This window comes from Nematolebias whitei, chromosome 8 (genome assembly GCF_014905685.2).
Source record: "Nematolebias whitei isolate Nwh7 chromosome 8, NemWhi1, whole genome shotgun sequence".
NCBI lineage: Eukaryota > Metazoa > Chordata > Actinopteri > Cyprinodontiformes > Rivulidae > Nematolebias > Nematolebias whitei.
Genome location: NC_056505.1, coordinates 8,394,981 through 8,418,727, shown reverse-complemented (window position 1 = coordinate 8,418,727; position 23,747 = coordinate 8,394,981). Strand labels below are relative to the sequence as shown.

Here is a 23,747-nt window from a genome sequence, read left to right as displayed (position 1 = left end):
ATGCTCTATTCAACCGCTGCTCAACTGCCTGGCTGACATCAGGGACTGGATGGCTTTAAATGTCTTAAGTTTCAATGAAAAGAAGTCTGAAGTCATGTTGTTCTCTCCCAACGACACGATCACAAACCACTGCATCGACCTTTCCACTCTAACCCTGTCAGAAAAACAAAGAGTCACTAATCTGGGCGTGATAATGGACCCTTCCCTGAAACTTAACAATCATGTAAACATGATTGTGAAATCATGCTTCTTCCAACTGAGGCGGCTGTCTAAACTGAAGCCCATGTTGTCCAAAAAGAACCTGGAGACCGTAATACATGCACTCATTACATCTAGGCTTGATTACTGCAATTCGTTCCTGTTTGGTATCAGTCAGACCTCCATTGCACGACTACAACTGGTCCAGAATGCAGCAGCCCGATTTTTAACCAGTACAGGCAAAAGAGAGCACATTACACCAGTTTTGGCCTCACTGCACTGGTTACAGATTCACTTTCGAATCCAGTTCAAAATACTCATGTATGTCTACAAATCACTGAACAGTGTCGCCCCCCCCATCTCTCTGATTTGCTACAACCATATGTCCCACCACGCTCCCTGAGGTCAGCGGACCAATTGCTCCTCACAGTTCCAGGAACTCATCTTAAGCGCAGAGGTGACTGGGCCTTGTCTGTAGCAGGACCAAGACTCTGGAACGAGTTACCTCTGCTTGTCAGACAGGCCCCCTCCCTCTCGGTTTTCAAGTCCCGTTTAAAAACTCACTACTATTCAATAGCTTTCAACACCATATGATCTGTGTTTTGATCCTGTATGCTCCACACTGGTTTGTCGTCATTATCTGCATCATTTTTGTCTAAATTCTGATTTACCTCATTTTGTATTTTGCTTGGTGTGTTACCTGTTGTTTTGTCTGTACAGCACTTTGGTTGGCCTTGTTGCTGTTTTAAGTGTTTTATAAATAAAGTGGTATGGTATGGTATGGTATGGTATGGTATGGTATGGTATGGTATGGTAAATAGAAAAAAAAGCTGCAAGTCATCAGTATAGAGGGTAAAATAAGTGTTAGTAGTTTCTAAGAATTATCACAACAAACAGACAAGATATATGAAATAAGAACTTTTATTTATAATATATTCATACTTGTACACAAGTAAAATAAAATGCATATCTATGGTTCCATTGCAATCTCCATGAACAAAATGACAGCATTTCTTTTTGCTTTTCTTTTTTGTAAACGCTGCCCATATATCCTCTCTGTCATGAAAATAGAACTAAAATTCAGGGAGGCAAAACATTTGTTTTTATAAACATGAAAATAAAGCAAAATAAACAGAACAGTACCCAACAAATGCATGTCTTTGAATAATTGACAAGGAGACATTGGTTTTCTTCATAAAACAGACCAAAACATTCTTTGTGTGCATTCTGTCTCTTATTTTTCTTGTATCGTTTCTCTCAGGTTGTGTTTTTGTCTGTGCTTTTTTCTTCTTCCAGTGGTCTGTCTAAGCAGTAAAAGTTTCCGAGAACGAAAAGGGAGGAGTCTCCAAAGTGTGGCTTCAACACAGTACATCTGAGTACATAGAGAACACACAATTTTGGGCACTGATTCAATATTTACACTGGATTTGTAGTGTTCTGTAAAGGCATCCATTTAGTTTATTGTACTCCTACATTTCCATCATCGTTTGTCTCCAGCAAGGTTGGATCAACATGACTCCTCGTTTTCAGTCATGGCCTGTTGTGGATATCACTGGATCTTCTGTATCATTGTCATTAGCTTCAACATTCTTGAGTTCTTTGTGCGAAGTGTTGTCAGGAGTCCTAAGACATGGCTAGAGATATCCAGGTCATGGGAATGATGAGAATGTGTAGAATTTGCAAAGTAGAGCCTTGGCCTTTGATGCAGTGGGTGTCTGATTTGGGCTTTTTGAAACATTTTTTTGTCTTTTTGTTTGATGCTGTAGATGATTCAGGATTCTCTATAAAATCAGGGTTTAGGTTTTGCAAAGTCTTGCCCAGATTATTGGACAAGGTCCCCAGCGGACTATCATTCTGCTTAATCTGAGTCTCGTTCTTTGTTCTTTCTTGCTGTTTGAATTTAGTATTCGACATGTTCTCCTTTTCTTTAAGGGGATTGTTAGTGATTTGGCGACTTTTTCCAGAAAGAATAGATGACTTGTCGTTATCTCGAAAACAACACATGGGAATGGTATTACCCAGAGGGCTTTCAGTAGAAAGGAATTTTCCTGATTGGGTTTTGGAGCTGTAAAGGTTGGTCTGGATCGGTGATGTTTCCACACAACCCTCCATGTCTTCACTCTTAAGTCGTTTCAAGTCTCTTCCAGCCAAGAACTCAGGGACGTTGCACTCCAACTCAGAGCTGGAACCTTTAAAACGTTTGAACCATTCCCATAAGGTCCTTGCACGGCAGTCACAGATCCACTGATTCCCATTTAAGCGCAAATACTGGAGGGAAACTAGTGGGTCCATAGTTTCCCCTGTCAAGACTGTAAGGTTGTTGAAAAACAAGAACAAGGATTTTAGCTTGCCAAGATCAGTGAAAGCTCTGGGTTGCACGTAGACAACTCGGTTCTGGTGTAGCAACAGTCGATCCAGGTTGATTAAGCCTCGAAACATGTTGTTGGTTATCATCTTGATCTTATTATTGTACAGGTAGAGATAAGTGAGGTTTGCAAGGTCCAGAAATGTATCATTATGCAGCGTTAGGATGTTATTGTCCTGCAGGTAAAGATGTTGCAGTGAAAACATTCCTCTGAATATCCCCTCAGGAAGCTCTGACAGGCCACACCTGTGAAGTCGAAGAGTGTGCAGCTTTGTTAAGCCTCGAAATGCTGTTGGGTTAATGGTGCGGAGGTTGCTGTTGTCTCCAATGTCCAATTCCTCCAGTTTGTCCAAGCCGTAAAAGGCTCGAGCTTCAATGTAGCTTATGTTGTTAGAGTAGAGCCAAAGAACTGTAAGATTGCGGCAGGAGCTGAAACTTGTGGACCTCACCAAGGTCAGGTTGTTACTCTGAAGGAATATCCGTTGACTCCGAACTGGGATATCAGTTGGGATGAAAGACAGTTCTTGTTGTTGGCAAGCTACTGTGGGCCTGGGCTCGCTGTAGCACACACACTTGGCTGGGCAGCTGTCAGTGTGAGGGAATAGATTCAACCACATCACCAGGAAAAGGAGTCGCCCCCCTACGGAAACACACACAAAAAAGACAAAGATCAGTTAATTATGTATTTGAATACTAAACATTACAAAAGTATGTAAAAAATTAAAAGCTGCATCTTGGTCAGAGCAAAATAAGCATAAAACAAATCTTTCAAAAGATGAAAAGCATGTAATTTGAAGCATTTCAAATAGTTGACAGCATAAAGCATTACAAAACAAGAACCAGAACATTTCACTGCAAGACTGCAGGTTCAGCATGTAAAAACTGAAAATGTAATCCATTTAAACAATAGTCATTTGGAGCACATTTTAGATATGATGTTATTTGGATCTTAAACAACGGGGGTCCTAACTGTTGCTGACACATTTCAATTAGGTGGGTGGTTATTTTATTATTATTATTTTTTATTTTTTTTTACATGGAATTAACTTGATCTAATAAAGAAAACATAAGTAATGGTGTTTCATTGCTCTTGAAGTCGACATTGAACCTCATGGTGGGAGATAATGCCAAGCAACAGGATTACTGGTTCAGAACAAAAAGGTAATCTGGTGCAGTTTTCACAGTAAAACTATAAAACTAAAACTAAAGATTTTTGTTCAGTCTTTTTTTTTTTTTTTTTTTACATCATAATGTTCGCATGTTTTAATGTCTGGGTAAAATCACATTTGACCTAACATATCTAAGGAAGCTTCAAAAAGCAATAGGAGAAAAGATTATACATGTTGGTCAAACTTGCCTTTAAAATGATTTGCATAAAAAGGATGGCTTCGCCAACTGTAAAGTTTAATAATACACTGAAGCTTCTTATATTTGCAAATTAAAAAATGTGCAGTCCCTTTGAGTCCAAAAAGAGGGGGGAAAAAAAAGACCCAACATCTTATTTGATTTATGACCTTAAACAATTCTGACAAGTTTATATTAATCATTAGTCCTGCATCATAATTAACATAGTCTGACTTTTGTTTTATTAATTATCTTTCTAATTTAATCAACTAGGCCAATAAAGCTAGGTTAGCTTGGGGGCTACATTGCAACTGGAAAGCTTTTATGAAATGAGCATGCATTGCAGTATTCAATCAAACCCATAGCTCATTTGAGCTCCACAATTTCAAGAGAACGAGATGGAAACCAGAAAAATACATTTAAAATGTTTAAACTAGCATAGAAGTTTTCCATCCGTGGCCACAGTTCAAAAACTAATGTGCTAATCGTAGTGACAGTTCATCCAAACTCTTCAACCTATGATCAATTTTTTTTAAGTGGTTTTTTTTTTGCTTATTCATTCAACCTTTATTTATACAGGTTAATCCCACTGAGACATTAATCCAATTTTATGCAAAGCATTCAAATACAGTTTAGCTCTCGAGCAAGATGGATGCTTTCCTTTCCTCTCCCATCCTCCTCCTGCTTTTTTACTCTCTGTCTGTGTATCGGAGCTTCTATTTACACATCTTCCAAATCGTAAACTACTGTCATGGATCTGTTCAGATGGACTTTCAGCGCAATCGATAATTTTTTTTCAACCAAGCAACAGGGTCCTGGAGAACCCTCATGCCAGGGTATGTCATGGATCCGTGGGGGGTTTGGAAGCTGATGTGCCTTTGCGTATTGTCTCAGGAGGATGCCGAAGATGTTTATATTATTGGAATCATGATAGCAGGGTTTCTGCTTTTTGGCACCAGTGGATACCTATGTTATTGGCTATTAAAGAAGACCGCAGCAGCAGTCTTGGCCATGGCAAAGCTGCTGACCCTGTGTGAAGGTTTGGTTCATGCTTCGTGCGCTCAAAATCAGCTGATTTACGAACTAAACCATAAGATGGAAGCAATTTGTGAGAATTGCAGGCCGCTTGTGGCTTCTGGGACTCGCCAGCATGTTGGGAACGACCTTGGAGGGGGGTTAATAAGCATGGACCAGTGGAATGCCCACAAATCTGGCCATTTTGGATCATCAAAATTACCAGCAGAACTCAAGGCTGACGAGAAAAAACAGTCTGCCTGAAAAAAATCAACAACTGTGGCTTATCTGAATCAGACGTCCCCGTTCGGCCTCGAAGCAGGCGGACTTATTAAATTTCTCCTGGGATATGTGTAGCGTAAGAAAGATCTGTCTATCACACACACACACCCACAAACTTCTGTGAATGCTTATCAGAGCAGTACCGGCTGACACAAACATCTCATCAGGACTACGGTGCTATCTGGAAGTGCTCCATGAACAAATCTCACCATCTTGCCGTCAAACACATATGTAAACTATTATAAATGTGCTTGCTGGTAGAGTCTTGTTGACATTTTAAATCATGTCCTGACAAGGACAAGGTGTGAAGGGATATTTTTTGTAATACCACTATCCTCTCCTCACGGCTTTTTCCCCTTTTCTATCTAAAGAATAAGGGGCTGTGCTCTTAGGAGCGGCAGCAACGTGCACACTGCCAATCTTTTGGACGACTGTACAAACATAATCTTACTGTACTTCAGTACAATTATAATAAAGCTTATTCTGATTCTGAAATACTCATTATTATTCCTTACATGTAAAGCTGTTTTTGCATCAGTGGCAACATCATGAATCATTTTCTGTATATTGGTTTAAAATGTGTAAAGCCACTTGTATTGTCTGAATTCTACATTCATTGTAGGCAACATTAAAAATGTAAAGACTTTTGTTCAGTCACGAGTTCAACTTTAGGTTTTATGAGAAGCACAGCAAGTTGAACTGTTAGTATTCTTGAAAACGTTTTACTCTTTTCCCAGGAAAACAAATGCTGCCTACGTTTTAACTTGCTAGGATTATCACATCCTGAAAGACTGCTTCTGATAGATATTGCTTGTGTAAATTATCAAATTTATGACTCCATAACTCCCTCAGCCATCCATCTATCCATTTAATATCTACTTGCTTCTTTTGTTCTGGGTTGCAGGGGTCACTGGTTCCCATACCACAAAAGTACTCTTGATATACTGCATTTCATCAACTTCTGTACAAATCCTGACAATGTTTTTCACAAGACCCTGAAAGGATATTATTGTGCACTGCTACATTACTGGTTGGCTAAGGCAAAAATAAATAAATAAAACAGATTTCCAATTTCCAAAAGCAGCATGAATTCTGGATCTATGAGACGTGTTGTGGCACTCGGAGCGAGACTTGTACATGCGTTTACCCTAAAGGCATTCTTCTTTTTTTTATGATGAAAGGCCATTTGCAAACATATCTGCATGTCCTCTGTTACAGCTCAGATGGGCTTTCTAAACACAGCTAATTTGAAATGAGCTGGGTAACCATACACGAAGAATCTCTGCTGACATTACACTGAGTGAAAAATGAAGGTTATCTACTGTTGCATTCTTTGTGTAGAGATAAAGGTGTCTGGTATCATCATATAATGACAGACACCCTCCAAATCTCCAAATCCTCTTCAGCAGCTGTCCTTACAGAAGATTTCCAATTTCTGCTCCCATACACATGTAGGAAATTCTGGGTTGCAAGCATGACAGGTGGTGAGTGTGTGGAAAAATGCATGAGCCTTACTCATCTCTTCCTACATCCCCGCATGGCCCCCTCTCATTCCCTTGCAATGTGTTGTGGTGCAGCTCATCTCTGGACCTTGTTAAACGGAGCTCTGGTGTGGCCTGACAGCAGCCCTCTGCTGCACTTTCCTCCAACCTCCCTGCTCAGCCGTCAGACTGCCACCGGAAAGCTGTCAGGACTTTCCACTCTTTCTGCATCGCAGCACTTTTCCTTCAGCGCTGCCTAACAATAGCAATATTTTACCTCACCGCATGCTCCGTGTATCTCCTCCGCCGCCGTCCATATTTTTCTCTCCCTGCTGTCTGTTCATTAACAGGCTATTTCCACCCAAACGCTGCATGTAAAAGCAAAGTTTCCTCTGCTCTCAGCATAACATACCGCATATTTAATAACATCTGTTGAACAACAGCCTAATCCCCTGATGTCATCAATCTCTTGACAATATTTCGTTTTACTTTTTAACCGTCTTCACATTTGCGTCACACTGATGACGTTACCAGACGGTACAAGAATAAATCTGCCAGTCATGGCATCTTGACTTTTATGCATTCAGTTTGTCACAGTCACATACCTGACATCACAATGTCACATAGCAAGTTTTTTTTTTTTTTTTTTTTACAATTTACTCCACAGTCTCTTATCCAGCTGAGTCAAAAGTTACATTTATTCTTTTGCTTGGTGATTTTTACAAGTGGCTTTTGCTCAAAACACCATAACATGGCAAATATGACACTATATTCCCTAATGGTGAAATTCACTACTGCCAGGTTTGATTTTAAATAATCTTCTCTCTCTTATGTCAAACATGGCTTCAAGTGGTAGCTGAATCTGTCAGGGGCTTCTTTTCTCCAACAAACAGAACAGCAATCTTGTTATTTCTGGGATCAGGCAGGCATCTCTAAATTACTATTTTACTCTCTTTAGATCTAAATACATGATCTAGAACACTTTTGTCAAGATGGGCTTATTTACAATACAACATATGGTTGGACAAATAATGATTTTTAAGTCCCACTGCCTGACTAATCAAAACAAAATTGCTAAAATCAATTTGAACAGTTTCCTCTTTCATCACAATATATACAATATAGGTTATTAAACAATATTTTAGCCACAAAAATGATCAGGAGTTAAAAAGTGTTATTGCTTGACTTGTTCAGGCTGTTTAACAGATGACAGGATGATGACGAATCATTGTTTTGGCTCTTTGTTTTGATGAATGAAAGTGATTTTTGAGTTAGATTTCACTTGGTCATAAGATCTGTGAACATATTCTGATGTTTGTTTTACAGTCGTTTGTTCTGTGAAATCACACACGATATGTTCGTGCTATGAGTGTGTGTCGAGAATGACTCTCAGCTACCAAACTGAATTTAGCTCAATATTTGCAACAGTAACAGAGTTAAAACCATGATTGTGTTAGTTAAGGTTGACTTGCTATGATGGCGATCTTGACTTTGATTGACTACAACTGTTTCTCAGATGCATATGTACAACCACTGACTACTTGCTGTGGATTTGTGAATAGTGAGTGTGGATGATAACAGTTAAAGCCAAAGTTTTAGGTAAATGTGTACTTTTTGTTGTACTCAGTATATGATGAGGATGACTCTCAGTTACTACTACTACTTTAGCTCAGTATCAGAATGATTATCAAATGTATGGTTGTTTTTTGTGTTGGTTAATGTCAATTAACTGCAATGGCCATCTTTATTGGGTTGATGACCAATTGGTAAGTTTTAAAAACACCTGTGCTAAGGGTTTATATGATATTATGCTGACAGGCAAACAAGTTTCATAATTTATTTCACCGTTTTAAGCAGAAAAAAGCTCAATATCTAGATTTTTGAGTGTCTGGTGATGATGTTTAGCTACTACCAAAACAATTTAGGCTTCGTATCCAACAACTGGCTGAGTTAGACATTTTTTTTTTTTTTGTAATTCCTAAAGGCAACTGGTTCTGGCAGCCTTCTTAAATTAGTTGTTGCCCAATTGTAGACCAAATGATTACTTTCAATAAGTTTCATTAAAATCCATCTGAAAGTTCATGTTTTTTTATGCCAATAGACAGATACAGTTGACTCCATTAGTGAAAAGTTTTAAAAGCATATTGTGGGTGATCAGTCAGTGGTCAGGGTAATCACTCAGCTACTACCATACTAAATTTCCCCAAACGTTGACCGAGTTATGGTCATTTAGGCGTTTGATAACATTGTTTCATTGTGACGGACACCTTGAAAGGAGTAGACTCGAAAAGGTATTCAGCTGTAGATGTGCAGCCAATGGTTATTTTCCAAATTTCATCTTTATCCATTCAGTGGTTCTCCAGATCTTAGCAAATGCTACAGACAAATGAACACACATACAGACAAACACATTATCACCGCTCTGCTTTCAGTGGCAGGCAATAAAAAAGGTCTGGTTTGTAGAGACACTGATTTTTATCCCACAAGCAAGAATAGTCTTTGACCAATCAATCATTGGTCAGAAATTCGTTCACAGTATTGTTTACTGTTAACTTAGTTCACTAGAGAATTTGGCTAAAGTGGATTCAATAAACATATGAAATGTGTTACTACCTAAAATAGAAAACCATAAAAACCTGAGTAAAACTGAGCCATGTAATGTAGAGTTGTGCTCCATCATGTAATGGAAAAGAGCCATCTGGGCTCTCTCTAGCAACGCTTTTATAGCACTTATAGTAGCAAGCAATGCTGTTATCAACTCTAAAAACAGGTCATCTGTCGCTACAGCTGGGAACACATTCTACAATTTCATCTTTTTACTGACCACTGATTGTGTGAGAGGTGAAAATGTAGACTTGAATTTAACCCAAACCACAGCGGACAGCATACTTCAAAGTTAACTTCTGTTCATTTGGCACTGCAGTTGATAACTAGGAAAAACACTGAGGCTGTAATGTTTGGTCAATTTGTCACACACGGTTTTAATGAGTCGTTTCTCTGAAAACTAGACCAAATGCCAAAATGAGACAGTTATTGTTCATCTCTACAGTTTCTTAATCTGTCTTCTTTGCAGGGTTGTGGGAGGGATGGTGCATTTCCCCAGTGGTCCCGTAAGAGACGAGATATGCCCAGGACTGATGAGTCTACCACAGGGCAGCATAGAGACAAGACAACCATTCACACACTCACTAAAACCTGACAGTTACTAAACATGCATACATTTTGGTCTGGTCTGTGAAAGGAAACCATACTACTGACACAATATGGTAAATGGACTGCACTTACTGTATCTAGCACTTTTCTATCTTATCAAGATACTCAAAGTGCTTTACAACACAATCTGTGCCTTCATTTACTCATTCATACAGCAATACTATCTCTTTACAATAACTAATCGGTGCTTTTTAGATCACATTCATACACCAATGGGACACATCAGAGGCAATGAGGGGTTCACTGTGTTGCCCAGAGACACTTCAGCATGTTATTGCTGGTGCAATCGAACCCCCAACTTTCCTACTAAAGGACAACTGCTCTAACCACTCAGCCACAGCTGCTCCATAAATAATGCCCATTATAATCATGCCTGCTCATTTTTATGTAAACGTATGCAAGTCAGACTTGTAGCGTGAAGATGTGCTCTTCTAACTATGACCTCACATCTTCATGCTACAGACTTGTGCCATATTAAAATTGCAAAATTCCTGATAAATCTGACGGCAAAAACAATGTGTTCATTCAGATCAGTGCAGAGATAATATTTGTTGAATTAAACAAGAGTGTGCCTTGAGGACGATTTGCAGTCCCTTGTCGATACCTGAATACCCCCCCCCACACACACACACACACACACACACGATTTTCAGAAAACAAATCATTCTCTAAAACACGCTTAACATTAGGTATAGTGCTGTAGATTGATAAATACAAGAAACTGTGTATTTAGTCCAAATGTAGTAATGTCACTGTCCTTGAGTAGACAATATTTTGTTGGAAAATCATAAAGATGTCAACATGAGTGGAACGAGTGGGTGCAGACAGCTTTGTTTACTCATCATTGCATCACTTAGCCAGATTCCTCACTCATTTGCATATTTCACTGTCATATCTGGATCTGTACACAAATGCTCAGTGCTCCTTTGTCCATCCATCCATCCACCTTTACCTGCCTCTTTCTTTTCAGGTCACAAGGATCACTGGTGCCTATGTCCAGCAATCACTGTGTGAGAGGCAGGGGACACCCTGGACATGTCTCCAGTCCAGCACAGGAACAGAGACAAATGAGACAAACAGCCATTCACTCTCTCACTCACACCTAGGGACTATATAAATATATATATATATATATATATAATTCAGAGTTACCAATCAGTCTAACATGCATGTTTTTGATCTGTGTGAGGAAACTGGAGTACATGGAGAAAACCCACGCATGCACAGAGAGGACATGCAATGGGCTGGGAATTGATCCGATCTTCTCGCCGAGAAGCAACAGCTCTACCAGCTGAGCCATCATGCCGCCCTTGCTCCTTTGTCCTATAGTTAAACTACAGCATCCATTTAAATTGGTTTTCTTTGCACTTAACCCCCCACAGCAAACACAGAGGGCATGTTGGGACAACGGATTCAGAGGGCCTTAGATTCATCTTGGTGGCTTTCCTTTGAAGGGTTGGGGATTGGACAGAGACCGCTAACATGTCTGTCTTTTCCCAGAGAGGAGGTGATGTCTCTGTCAAAGACAAAACAAGAGATTCTCCACAGGGGACCTCCTGGCCTCTTTGTGAAATTATATATTGTACTGCTCAGAGGCAGGTCATCATTTAATATAGTCCTAATTCCACTCTGTGAGGCCGTGCATCTAGTGTGAAGCCATCTGCACATATATACATTGTTTTTATATTAGATTCAAATGGAAAACTTAGAGAAAATGCATAAGCTATGAAATCTGTGAGAAGTTCAATTGTAGCTGAATCAGTGCAGCTGTAAGTTAATGTAACTTTTAAAGCTCAGAAGAAAGGGCAGAAAGTCACAACAATAAGTTATTAGAAAAGTATTCAAGAAAAAAAAGTATTGTACAATTAAGAAAAAAAGATTTGAAGTTTTTTTTTGTTTTTTTTTTCCCCAAATACAATATTTCTTAATAATTGAAGGGAATATGTCAACGAAGACCAAGTCAATAACTTTTCATTATGTTCAGGGTGATAAGTCAGAAAATTTAGATACTGACTTCACTACTTTTTTTTTTTTTTTAAACCAAAATTAAATCCAAATTCTGTCTCCCTTGCAATCAAACCATGGTACAAAAATGAAATTCTTCCAAAGTTTGCAATAATTAGGCAAAAATGTTGATTACGCTGCCACAATATGGATATACAGTATATGCATATCAATGCAGACATGTTCCTAATTTTAGTATTTTATATCGCTCTATAATGTAGTTGTTGTTTTTTGTTGTTGTTGTTGTCGTTTTTAAAACATCATTGTATACCTTTTATTTTCAATTTATATGCCTTTTTTTAAGATTGTCTACTGTTGTCATCATTCTTTGTTAACAACAGGTCTCTCTTGTAAATGAGTCCTCTAGGCTCAATGAAACTAAACTGTATAAATAAAAGGTTGAATTGAAATATATTTCCACTGTTTATGGTCAAAGTTCATGGTACAAACTGACGATAATAAATTGTCGTACTACTTTTGTCTTTTTTTTTAATGAAAATATACATAATCTATCCATTTTCAACTGAAATCATGTACAACCCTAAATTGAAAGATAAAAATTCTGCAATTTACTAAAAATGTGACATATTTTGAGAATTAATATGCAGTTTTGTCTATATCAAACCTTTTGAGTGCACTCTAATTTACATCCCGCTACATTCACTCCTGTGGAGATTCTGATACTTTTTCTGGGAGGAAAAGGAATTACAAGGTACCCTGCAGTCACACCGTCATGCCAAACCAGTAGAATATTCTATTAAAGTTGGCTTTGAACCACTTTTTCCTTCATGAGTCTGTGAAAAGTTTTATATGGAGTGAAAAAAAAATGCATATTATTTTCAAGAATGTCTCTGAATAGATGGACTGGTCGGCAGGGCATATTTATGTGGAAAAGGTCGTGTTAAATAAATCCACATTGACCTTTTTATACTGCAAGTAGAGTTAGAAGTACTTCAATAATTTGTGTAAATTTCAACATTCATATTTGACCTATATTAGGTAATTTGATGTTTATTAGTAGGTTGAACCGCTTATGATTCTATAATATTGAGCTGGATTTGTAACCCACCTCCCTAAAGACACACAAATCAAACCCACAGACAGCCACACAAAGACAGATTTGTGCTCATCCTTACAAAATTAATGAACCAGATGCCATGATCTTAAATAAAGATGCACCCATCAGATCAAACAAGTTATTTAGGACATGATGGACCAGAAACGTAAGCTGGGGGCCCCCTCCGGCTAATCGTGGAGTCTTGCAAGTGTATCAGTGTTGGCTTTAGCAGGCAGACAAGGACACAATTAAAAGACGAACGGGAGGGACAGATGAGGTCCTGTTTGACACACTTCTGACACAGCCCTTGCCCAAACAGATGGCTCATGAATAACTGAAGAAACTGGAGGATGGAAGGCAGAAGGAAAAACAGAGGCAGGTGATGCTGTGTGTGAAGAAATAGCATGCATAGGTGTACATGAATGAGCCTATATATATATGAAAGTCTCCGGTCTCTAAAGATGAAACCAAACTGCTGGCTCTGCATAGCTGCTACAGGCAGATAGGTGGTTGTGTCAACGTACCAGGAAGTGACAGGAGTAACAATAGGCAGTGGGCTGGCAATATCCTGACAGTGAGAGAATGAGCTTGCAATCAGAGGGGTGTCAGATCGAATCCCTTCTCGACTGGCAGGCAATTGGAAGGGAACGTGGAGGTGAGGAGTTCTCTCTTTCAACAACTGCCATCAAATTACCATCGACCCTTCAATGATGCACTGACCTCCCAGCTGCTCATCATCACTCAGCGGGTTATCACTCAAGACTGTGTTGGGCTGAACATTTGCAAACTGCCACTGCAGCTGGGAGAGGTGCAAGATAAACACATGTCCTCAAGCGTTTGTGATTTATTGGCACTTACTGGCTGTATTATAAGCTCAGTCTCTTCAATTTGTTAATATTCTTGCACAAATAAAAATTGGTTCTCCTAAAATGTGTATTTCATTATACGCTTGATGTGAAAGTACTATAGGAAAGGCAGTATTTTCACACCGTCTCCTCCTCCACCATAACCCTCAGCACTGGCTCTCCTCAGGGATGTGTGTTGAGCCCCCTCCTGTTTACTCTGCTCACATATGATTGTGCAGCTACCCATCCAGGCTGTCACATTGTAAAGTTTGCAGATGATACAGCGGTGGTGGGATGCATCACAAACAATGATGAGTCCAGCTACAGGCAGGAGGTGGAACACCTGGAGAGCTGGTGCAAAGAGAATAACCTTCACATCAATGTGAAGAAGACAAAGGAGATGATTGTGGACTTCAGAAGGAACAAAAACACCTACACCCCCCTGAACATAAGAGGATCTGCGGTGGAAGTGGTCTCCAGCTACAAGTACTTGGGTGTACACATGAATGACAACCTCAGCTGGAGCAACAACACCACCAGCCTGATCAAGAAAGCTCATCAGAGACTCTACTTCCTCAGACGGCTGAGGCGAGCTGGTCTGGGAAGCTCAGTCCTCACCTCCTTCTACAGGTGTGCAGTGGAGAGCATCCTGTGCTCGAGCATCAACGTGTGGCATGGAGGCTGCACAGCTGCAGAAAGAAAAGCTTTGCAGAGAGTGGTGAAGGCTGCACAGAAATCTGTTGGAGTCAGTCTCCCCACCATCACAGACATCTACACCTCCAGATGCAGGAAGAGGGCCACCTGCATCATGAAGGACCCCACCCACCCAGCACACACACTTTTTGCCCCACTCCCCTCAGGAAGGAGGTTAAGGAGCATTAAGTGTAGAACCACTAGACTGAGGAACAGCTTCTACCCTGAGGCTGTTAGACTCATGAATCTCTAACTAGAATAATCACTGTGAAAAACCATATCATGTTGCTGCTGATCTGTTTCATGTTGCTGCTGATCTGTTTCAATGTTGATGTGTTCATGCGTGCACATCTGCTCACAGACTCATGTTCATGTTTGTGGTGATGTTCAATGTTTTATGTTATGAGTGCTTAGTGTATATTTAGTTGATGTTTTTCTTAGTTCATATCTTAGATGTCATTACTGTTTTTCTTATACATTTTATTGTTGGATGTAACTGGGACCCCGTGTACATAATTTCGCTCCACCACATGTACCACATGAGGTGCGAATGACAATAAAGAAACTCTGACTCTGACTCTGACTCTGACTTTGTAAACCGTTAAGTTAAAAACCCCAAAAAGTTAAAGTGTTGTGTAAAATGTAACTAAAGTATGATTGCAATGATTTGCAAATCTCAGAAACCCATTTTTTTATTCAAATGCAACAAAGTAAAGGGACTGAAATATTAAGAAATTGTATCTTACTATTATTTTTTATTTTATTTTATTTTAAGAAAGTTTTTTTTTTCTTCAAATGAAAGCAAAACATCTCAAAACAATTGTGACAGGGCCAAGTTTACTACTTGTACATACTTTTCTGAATTGATGGTGCTTTTCCAAATCTGTAGGTTGTTCATGCAATAAACTTTAATGCCTCTCCATACCATCAGAGAGGCTGGTGTTTGAACTGTGCACTGATAACAGGCTGAACAGTCCCTTTCCTGTTTTGTATAAAGGATATAACATTAAAAAAATAATAATTGTCACTGTTTTTAATCTGACCACAGAGCAGTTTTCCACTTTGCCTCCGTCCATTTTAAATGAGCTTTGGACCAGAAACGACCATGAGATTTCTAAAAAATGTTTAATCTTGCTTCTTTTTTGTATGAAAGCGCTGTAAGTAGTTGACTCACTGTTCTACAACTAATTTGTGGATGGAACAGCAAACTGTGGTTAGAGACAAGGATTTATTTAATTGATTCTGTAAAACTTTTACTAATTATAAATGCATTACAGACAGATGAACCTACTGTACACCAAATAATTACAGAATACATTTGATCAAGATAAAGACCAACTTAGGGTTTTGCATAAATAAATAACTGGGTACATAAACCTCAAAATTTTAATTTCATAATCAACATATATGGGAGGAAAAGGCCGTTTTCTAGCATAAAACACTAAGTAGTTATTTTTCTGTTATATCACAAATTAAGACATATTTTAGTTTAGCAGAACATATTGTTGCCTTTTCAGCTGTGTAACCAAATTCCACTTCTATCTATCAATTTAGCAACCACAAATTTTGATTTGTTTATTTAGAATAAATTAGTTACAGCTGAAACAGAGTTAGTTATGCCTCAGCACAACTAAAGTAAATTAATTACATGTGGTTGCTGAGAGTGTCACTGGATTTGGAAGCAAAAATGGCATTTTTGCACAACTCTATTGTAAAGCTGTCAGCAAACCAAGTGCTTCTCCTTGTTGCTGCTGCAGCCTGCAAATATTCCATGGAAGGCGTTGGGAATCAAGACTACCCGAGAGGTTTTGCAGAATGGTCCAAATCCAACTTCATGCCCGCCTCCAAGTGTCACAGACACGGACAATTCCAGCATGTGAAACTGTGTAATATGCACAACATAATAATATAAGCTGAAAATAATGCAGGCGTGTGGGGGTGTGGAGATGCTCTCCTCGAGCCAAAGAAGGCCAATGATTCAGAATGCCCTATTTAAATTTTGTGCTGTCAGTAGTGCAGCCAAGAATTTTTTGCTTAACAGAGTGCATAAGGTTTTATCTTATCTACACATGGCCGGAAAGGAAATAAATGAGGTTAGCTGCTAAAGTACATGCCCCATGTGTCTCGGGGTTACTCAGCTCTTGGGGAGACTTTAGCACAGGTGTTACAACATCCTTCTCCTTTTTTTTTATTAACATAAAGCAATTGTCAAGATTTGAGTAGAAATATATTCTGCAGAGAACCAACAGGCAGAGGGTAACAGCATTATATCAGTTTAGAGTGAACTTACGTATGGTATCAGGTATCCCAAGTGTATCTGCAGAACTCAGAGCTGCAGTTGTTTTGTAGTATGTGTCAGTTTTATGCACAATAATTACACTATTTGTTGGCGTTTCCATCCTGGATTGCTTCATCTTAAATGTCACAGTTTGTGAGACGCATTTGTAAAAAGAGGAAAGATTTTCTGAATGTTCAGGCTGTTTCAATTACTTCATTAAAAAGTTAAATAGTTCAGTTTAGATGTGTATGCATTGTAATGGACTTGTGATGTGTCCAAAGTGTCCATTGCCACTTGCACAGTGACTGCTGGAGATGGGTACCAGTGACCGCGGCGACCCGAAAGGGAAGAAGTGGATAAAAGTTAATGAATAGACTGATTGATGGATGGATGGATGGATGGATAAATGTTTATGCAGGTCAAAAGTCAAACCCCAAAGTTAACTATTACAGTTGCACCAATAGTCTTTTTTTTTAACTAAACATCTTGGGCAAGCATTTAGGTTCCATTTGTTCAAGTATTAAAACATCTACAACTTATGAAGTAATTCTTACATTTATTTTATGGTCACTATGAGCTGCCAACACAGCTGGGAAATGATTGGAGGAACAAAAAGTTCTGGAAAGTCCACAGCAGAGTGTCCCTAATTCATTCAACCTTTCTTTATACAGGTTAGTCTCATTGAGCCACGAGGGCTCGATGGACAATGTCTGTTTCAAAGTATGGGAAAACCCATCTTGGTGAAACAAATACATTTATACTGTGGGGAAAACAAACAAAAAAAAAACATCTTTCTCTCATAAAAAAAAGTTACTGAGATCATCATAGACCTAGAACATCATAAACCTCAAACGTTGGCAAACACAGCATTAATGCCACAATCATTGTCTGCACATTGTCTTGCTTGGAAAACAGACTAACCTATGCATGCAGGCAGGAGGTTGAGGAGCATTAAGCGTAGAACCACTAGACTGAGGAACAGCTTCTACCCTGAAGCTGTTAGACTCATAAATCCTTAATCAGGATTATCACTGGAAAAAAAAATCACTGTAATGCAACTTTGATTGTTGATATGTGCTGCTGATTATCCATGCTGCTGATCTCATGTTGCTGATTATTTCATGCTGCTGTATTCATTCATTCGTACTCATCCACCCACAAAGACTCATGTTCGTGCTGCTGTTCAGTGTATTGTTCTGCATTATTAGCGATTGACATATATCTGAGATCTTTTAGCGTACGGTTTGGCGTTCATTTTAGTTTACACCTTAGATCCCTATTTACTGTTTCTTTTCACACTTTATATTTTTGCTAATGTGGGATGTAACTGGGACCCTGTGTACACAGTTTTGCTCCACCTCATGTACCACATATGATGTAAATAACAAATAACCTTGAATGTTACTGAGTTGGTGAACAAACATTATGAGAGCTCAAGTAAAAAGTTTGATTTCATAGTAATTAACACACTTCCTCAAATAGGCCAAGTGTACTGATATAAATACACTTTCCATTTGAAGTTAAAGTATATTATTTGTTTTTATTTTCCCTTTAGGTTTAAAGTGTGAAAAAAATCAGGTATTTCCATTTGGTTATTTCAAGTTTTTTTTGTCTCAGCAGAAAAGCACAGGTTGTAATTTTTACCATTTTTGTGGTAGTTATTCAATTTCATCAAAAAGTACATTGTTTAAGTTGTACACATTTATGTCACCTATTTAAAGAGTTAAACGTCTACTTACCCTTATGTATGCAAATATTGACTGACACAGCCTTCCTTGGATGGCTGTCTGCTATGCATTTTTAAGTTATGTATGAAATCTTACAAAAAACATTTGCCCGGTAGAACAGCCTTGTGGGACACCAACTGTGCGTGCAATTCCATGCAAAAGACCGGCACCAGGTCACCCTAATGCTAATGTAGGTATTCCAAAAAGTGGAATCCACCTCTATCAAAACCTGACTCAGTTTTCTATGTTGCTGCCAAGTGTGTGAATATGGTCAAATGACTCAGTATTTGAGAACGATAATGGATCTGGTAAATACTGGCTGAAAGCTTCAGATGATCTTAACACCTCGTCATGTAAAGAGCAATCTGGGAAGCGAGTGAGCAGTAACAGTATCTACAGGAAGTCCTGCGTATGTTTGCACATTTAGAGATGAGAAAACACATCGAGATGTTCTGGGCAGCAAACATTGGATAATGACACACTTGGATGTAATTTTACTTGATTCCAGCACGTCTTTGCCGTAGGCAAGCTCAAGCCTGGTAGAATGGTATACTTTGTTTCTCAGACCTGAAAGTAGAGTAACAATATCCTCTCAACATTTTTTCTGACAGCTTCATTACTACTAAATTCCTGCTGGCAGTGCCCCACTTAGAACTGGCACTTGTGAAGAAAAACTATCTCTGGATGAAGCGTTGCATTTGTTAGAGCCACAGCTGGAGAAAAATACGACAGATAAACACTTAACCAAACCGTGGGTTTAGTTTAGACTTGGTCAAAAATTGTTTATTGGAGAACTGCTGGGTAATAAAGAGCATCTATAAGAAAATCAAAAACTAATAATGATTATTTTTAAAAGGTTAGAACTGGAATATGTTACTGTCTTTTCCTTTAACTACCATACTTGCCGCCGTACACGTCGCACCGCTGTATAAGTCGCATCAGTTCAAAAATGTCTAATAAAGTGGGAAAAAACAAAAACAAATCATAAATAAGTCTCTTCGCCATGTGTCACATCTATTATGCGGCACCGCTGACCACCCGGAAACGTGGACTGGTGTTGTGCCAAAAAAATCGATTTGCTGCCAATTGGCAGCCACAGGAGTGTGCACAAGAGGACTTTAACAAGAGTTTAACAAGATTAACACTTAAAATCAAATATACAAATATAATTTTCCTTAATAAATGCACTATATTGGTCAAATCGGCTGCATTTCAAAAATTGATTTGTGGCTGCAGGAGCGTGCAGAGGGATGACTCGCTGTGTTTTTCTTCGAAATTTAACAAGATAACCACCTAAAAATAATTATTTGTTTGCTCGACATTATAGTAAAGGTGTGTCTCAGTTGAACTGTTTTCTTAATAAATGGACTAAATCAGCTGCATTTCGCCTGGGCGGCGCGGCAAAATGCAGCTGATTTGACGTTTGCTCCCAAAGTCCCGGAGCAAGACAATGGTGGCCTCTATGGCAAGACAATGGTGGCCTCTATGGCAAGCCAAGTGTCTCATTAAATACCACTTTTACCCATTAGTGAGGCACTTCGCTTGCCATATTAGTCGAAAATGGTAGTGTTCAATATTGTCCATGTCAGAATGAATGAAATAGTCAGAGCTAAGTCAAAAAATGGGTTATAAATATGAGAAAAATTAAATTTATATTAGTTGCTTCGGTGTTCAAGTCGTAGGACTTGCAAATTTATGCAAAAGGGTGCAACTTATATGGCAAAAAATATAGGACTATACTTAAGCACTTACAGTATTTGCTTTGCAGAGTTTGTTTCTCCACAGTCCACTGTTCTGTTTACAGTACGTCTCATTTAAAAATGTATTGAAGTTGGTGACAGCTTCTGATCAAAAGATATACAATGTGTTTTTAAACTTCATTAAGTGAAAAAGTAAGGCATCCATGGTACAGACACAGCTTAGATGACAGACTATGCAGACTCCTACAGAAGATGCAGTCTTATTAGCACGCTGCAGATGTCCACGTTTCTCTTGTTTTTGAACAGTGTGATGTTTAGCTGCCAGATGGTCCTTAACACTTTAGCCTGAGGGTAAAAACATTCAATAATTAAAAAAAAAAAAAAGATATTTCAGATTGACAATCCATTTTACATGAGTGTAGGTCCAGAGGAAAAAAAAAAAGTAATTTTTCTGATTTTCTTTTGTTTATGGAGTTTTCAGCCGTCTAAAGTTTAAACTTGTATTTGTTGATGCAGCAAGAAACTGTTTAATAAAACGCTTTGCAGAAGTTTTACTGAGCTCATGAATTGATTTCCACAGCAGAGTTATGTCTGCTTTAAGTGTGCTGATGTCCAATGACTCCAACACTCAATGATTTTCTGTCTTGCTTCTTGTCTACAGAGATGCTTCTGGATCCTTTGAATGAATAAAGTTCTCATAAAATTAATTTGACGTTGAAATATCTTTGACTATATTTCAACACATTTTGGGGATTTAGTTTAAACATTAAATAAAAAAATATTTTATGTTTAAATACATTTTTTAAACTTAAGGGGACAAAAGCGTCTTGTTTTAAAGCAAGCCTGTTTGTGTAGCTTGCATGCTCTCCCATTGTCTTTGTTGGTTTTTCACTCCAGCTTTCCAAATAAAAATGTACATATTAAGTGACAAAGTCATTCTTTGCTTTAAGTTCAGTTGTTTAACACAAGTATTAGGAATGTTGAGCCAAAGTTATGTTAAGTAGTTGAATTAGCTGTTCTGTCATATTTGATTTTTATCTATTAACTACTAATTGAAACTCTTTTTATATCTGGTCTGGTTGCAGACTTATCCCCAACTAGTCTAATCAGTAGTGACAAGGATTATCAGGTGTTTTGTATAAATTATCTTCTTTGCAGTTCATTTTACAATTTTTGAAACCTTTGTCCCTCATTCCAATTTATATTCATTTATTTCTGTACAAGAAATGTTGATTATAAATTTAAAAGTAAACATGTGGTACGCCAGTGTCCCCCGTTGATGAAGGGTTTGGATAATGAAAGTGGCTATCTTGGAAAATTGACATCCCAATAGTCTAGTGAACTTTTTATGCATAGATTTAGCTGCACACCAAAATATAAATCCCCCTCCAAGTTATCCAGTTCACATGATGGACACATGGACATATATGGCAGCAGGGATCTTCGATTTTTTATGATGCAACCCAATTTTTTCTAGGGATCATTTTATGCCTATACAAGTGCTGTGTTGTCATCATTCATACATTGGCAAAATTAGTTATCTGCATTTAACCCAACATACCTGGGATACACCCAAGTGGAGCAGTGGGCAGCTATGTAAGCACCTGGGGAGCAATTAGGGATCAGGTGTCTTGCTCAGAGACACCACAACATGTAGGAATGGCTGGGGACTTTCGGGTCCCGAGTCAAAACGCAGCCAACGACCAAAATGGAAGTTTATTCCTCACTTATTTTTCCACTTATCCAGCTCACTAGACAAAATAATGGACAAACAGAGGGTATCTGCAATTCCCATTAAAATCCATGATTTGGTCTGCCTTTTTACTTGTATGTTTAGTTTAACCTTGCAAAGCCCTTGCACTCCAAGTAGAAACAAGTCCCATGTTAATAACTCCAGGGTAATGCAACAGTGGCTGTTCTGTGTAGGACAGTGTTATATTGAGCAGCATTCATGTGAAAATGCAATGAATGACAAATTCCTTCATTGCCTGAGGGTGAGATGGTGAAAATGAACCTGAAAATACTTCATGAGACAAAACCATTATTGGCATCATTTTTACTGCCATAATGGTTCATCTAACCTTCTTCAGACCTCTCCTATTTTGGATTATTGCACTGTTAGATTGGCCAGCTGACTACGCAGACTGGCTGTGAATGTGTCATCTGCAATCACCTCCACCTGTCCGAGATTGGGAACACATAATTTTTTTTTTCTCCTTCTTTTTACCAGCAATTGCAAATTTGAACACCACAGAAACCACTGAACTCATCTTCACTCGGAATGCTTTGTCTACTGTGTCTATATGCCATGGAACAAGAAACCATCTTACCATGCACACACTTTTTATTCGCTGGAGTAGGGAACATCATGGGTGTCTAAATGTGCTGGAAGTAGAACAGATGGGCTGTCACAAAACAAATCAACTGGCTATTTGAGAAAATAAAAATCAATATTTTGGAACAATGCAAAATGTGAACGCATCATCACACTATTGTACGGTTTCCCCTTAACTCTGCGGAGCATTTTAGCTCATTCTGTTCAGTCTCACTAGTTTTAGAATTGTTTCCAGCCACAGCAGGCAGCTCGGGTAACCGAGTGAAGCACTGAGCAACAAAAAAAAAGAGACATTTTCTTGTTGTTTCATTTTTAGTTTAGTTCCCCCACCCACCCCCCGCCCCTTCAGATACTTTCAAAAAGCAGATGAGAGCTTGATAGCTGTACTAACAATTACACAATATCTAGAAACATAACCTCCCCCACACATTTTTCACTCATTCTGTCAGATAACTAGATAGAACAGCTGAGCTTCACTACACCTGCTACCTGTCAAATTAAGAATTTATTTAAAAATTTTATTTTGGACTTATAGAGCTTTAAATAGACAGGCCCCCCAATACATCACTGAAATGTCGATTCCTTATTCTTCAGCTCGCACCCTTCGGCCTATGGCGCTGAACCTCCTAAAAGGTCCCTAAGACCCGGTTTAAAACTTGGGGTGACCTGTCCTTTTAGGCCGTAGCCCCGGGCTGTGGAAAGTCCTGCCCCAGTCTCTTCGTGTGGCCGTCTGTTGATTCCTTTAAGCAGAAGCTCATGATGTTTTTTATTCAGAAAAGTTTAGTAATGTTCTACTTACTGTTACTATCAGCTGTTCTTACTGTTTTTGTGTTATTGCAAGCCTGTACAGTAGTCCTTGCAACTTTGTGGTTCGTTTATTGCGGATTTGCTCATCACAGTTTTTCAAAATAGGAGTGGACGTAACACACAATTGACTGATGGATGAGCCGCACAATCAGCATGACATTTTTTGTTAAAATATTTTAAATTACTTAACACCTGCTGCACATTTGTGCAGCCCATATTGCAGGATAAATTTCCTGCTGCAGCTGATCTCCATGCAGGGCGGAGAAGTGGGCGTGGCCAAGAGCGCTTGCAGGTGGCAAAGATCAGAGAAGACTGGGAGCTGAAATTATGACATTCTGTGCTCTTTAAGAGCGTTTAGAGTTTAGAACCATTGTTTAGAATGTGGGAAGGGTTTAACACACCAT

At 38.7% G+C, this 23,747-nt stretch overlaps 1 protein-coding gene across 1 annotated transcript in view; it reads right to left on the bottom strand.

Moving 5' to 3' along the window:
• Positions 1-1,175: 1,175 nt before the first annotated feature.
• The window catches only part of rtn4r (reticulon 4 receptor), a 66,186-nt gene continuing 43,614 nt past the window's right edge, over positions 1,176-23,747 (bottom strand). The window contains exon 2 of the mRNA XM_037680881.1: positions 1,176-3,203. Within this exon, the coding sequence (XP_037536809.1) occupies positions 1,822-3,203 (1,382 nt within the window). The 3' untranslated portion in view covers positions 1,176-1,821. The remainder of the gene's footprint in view (positions 3,204-23,747) is intronic.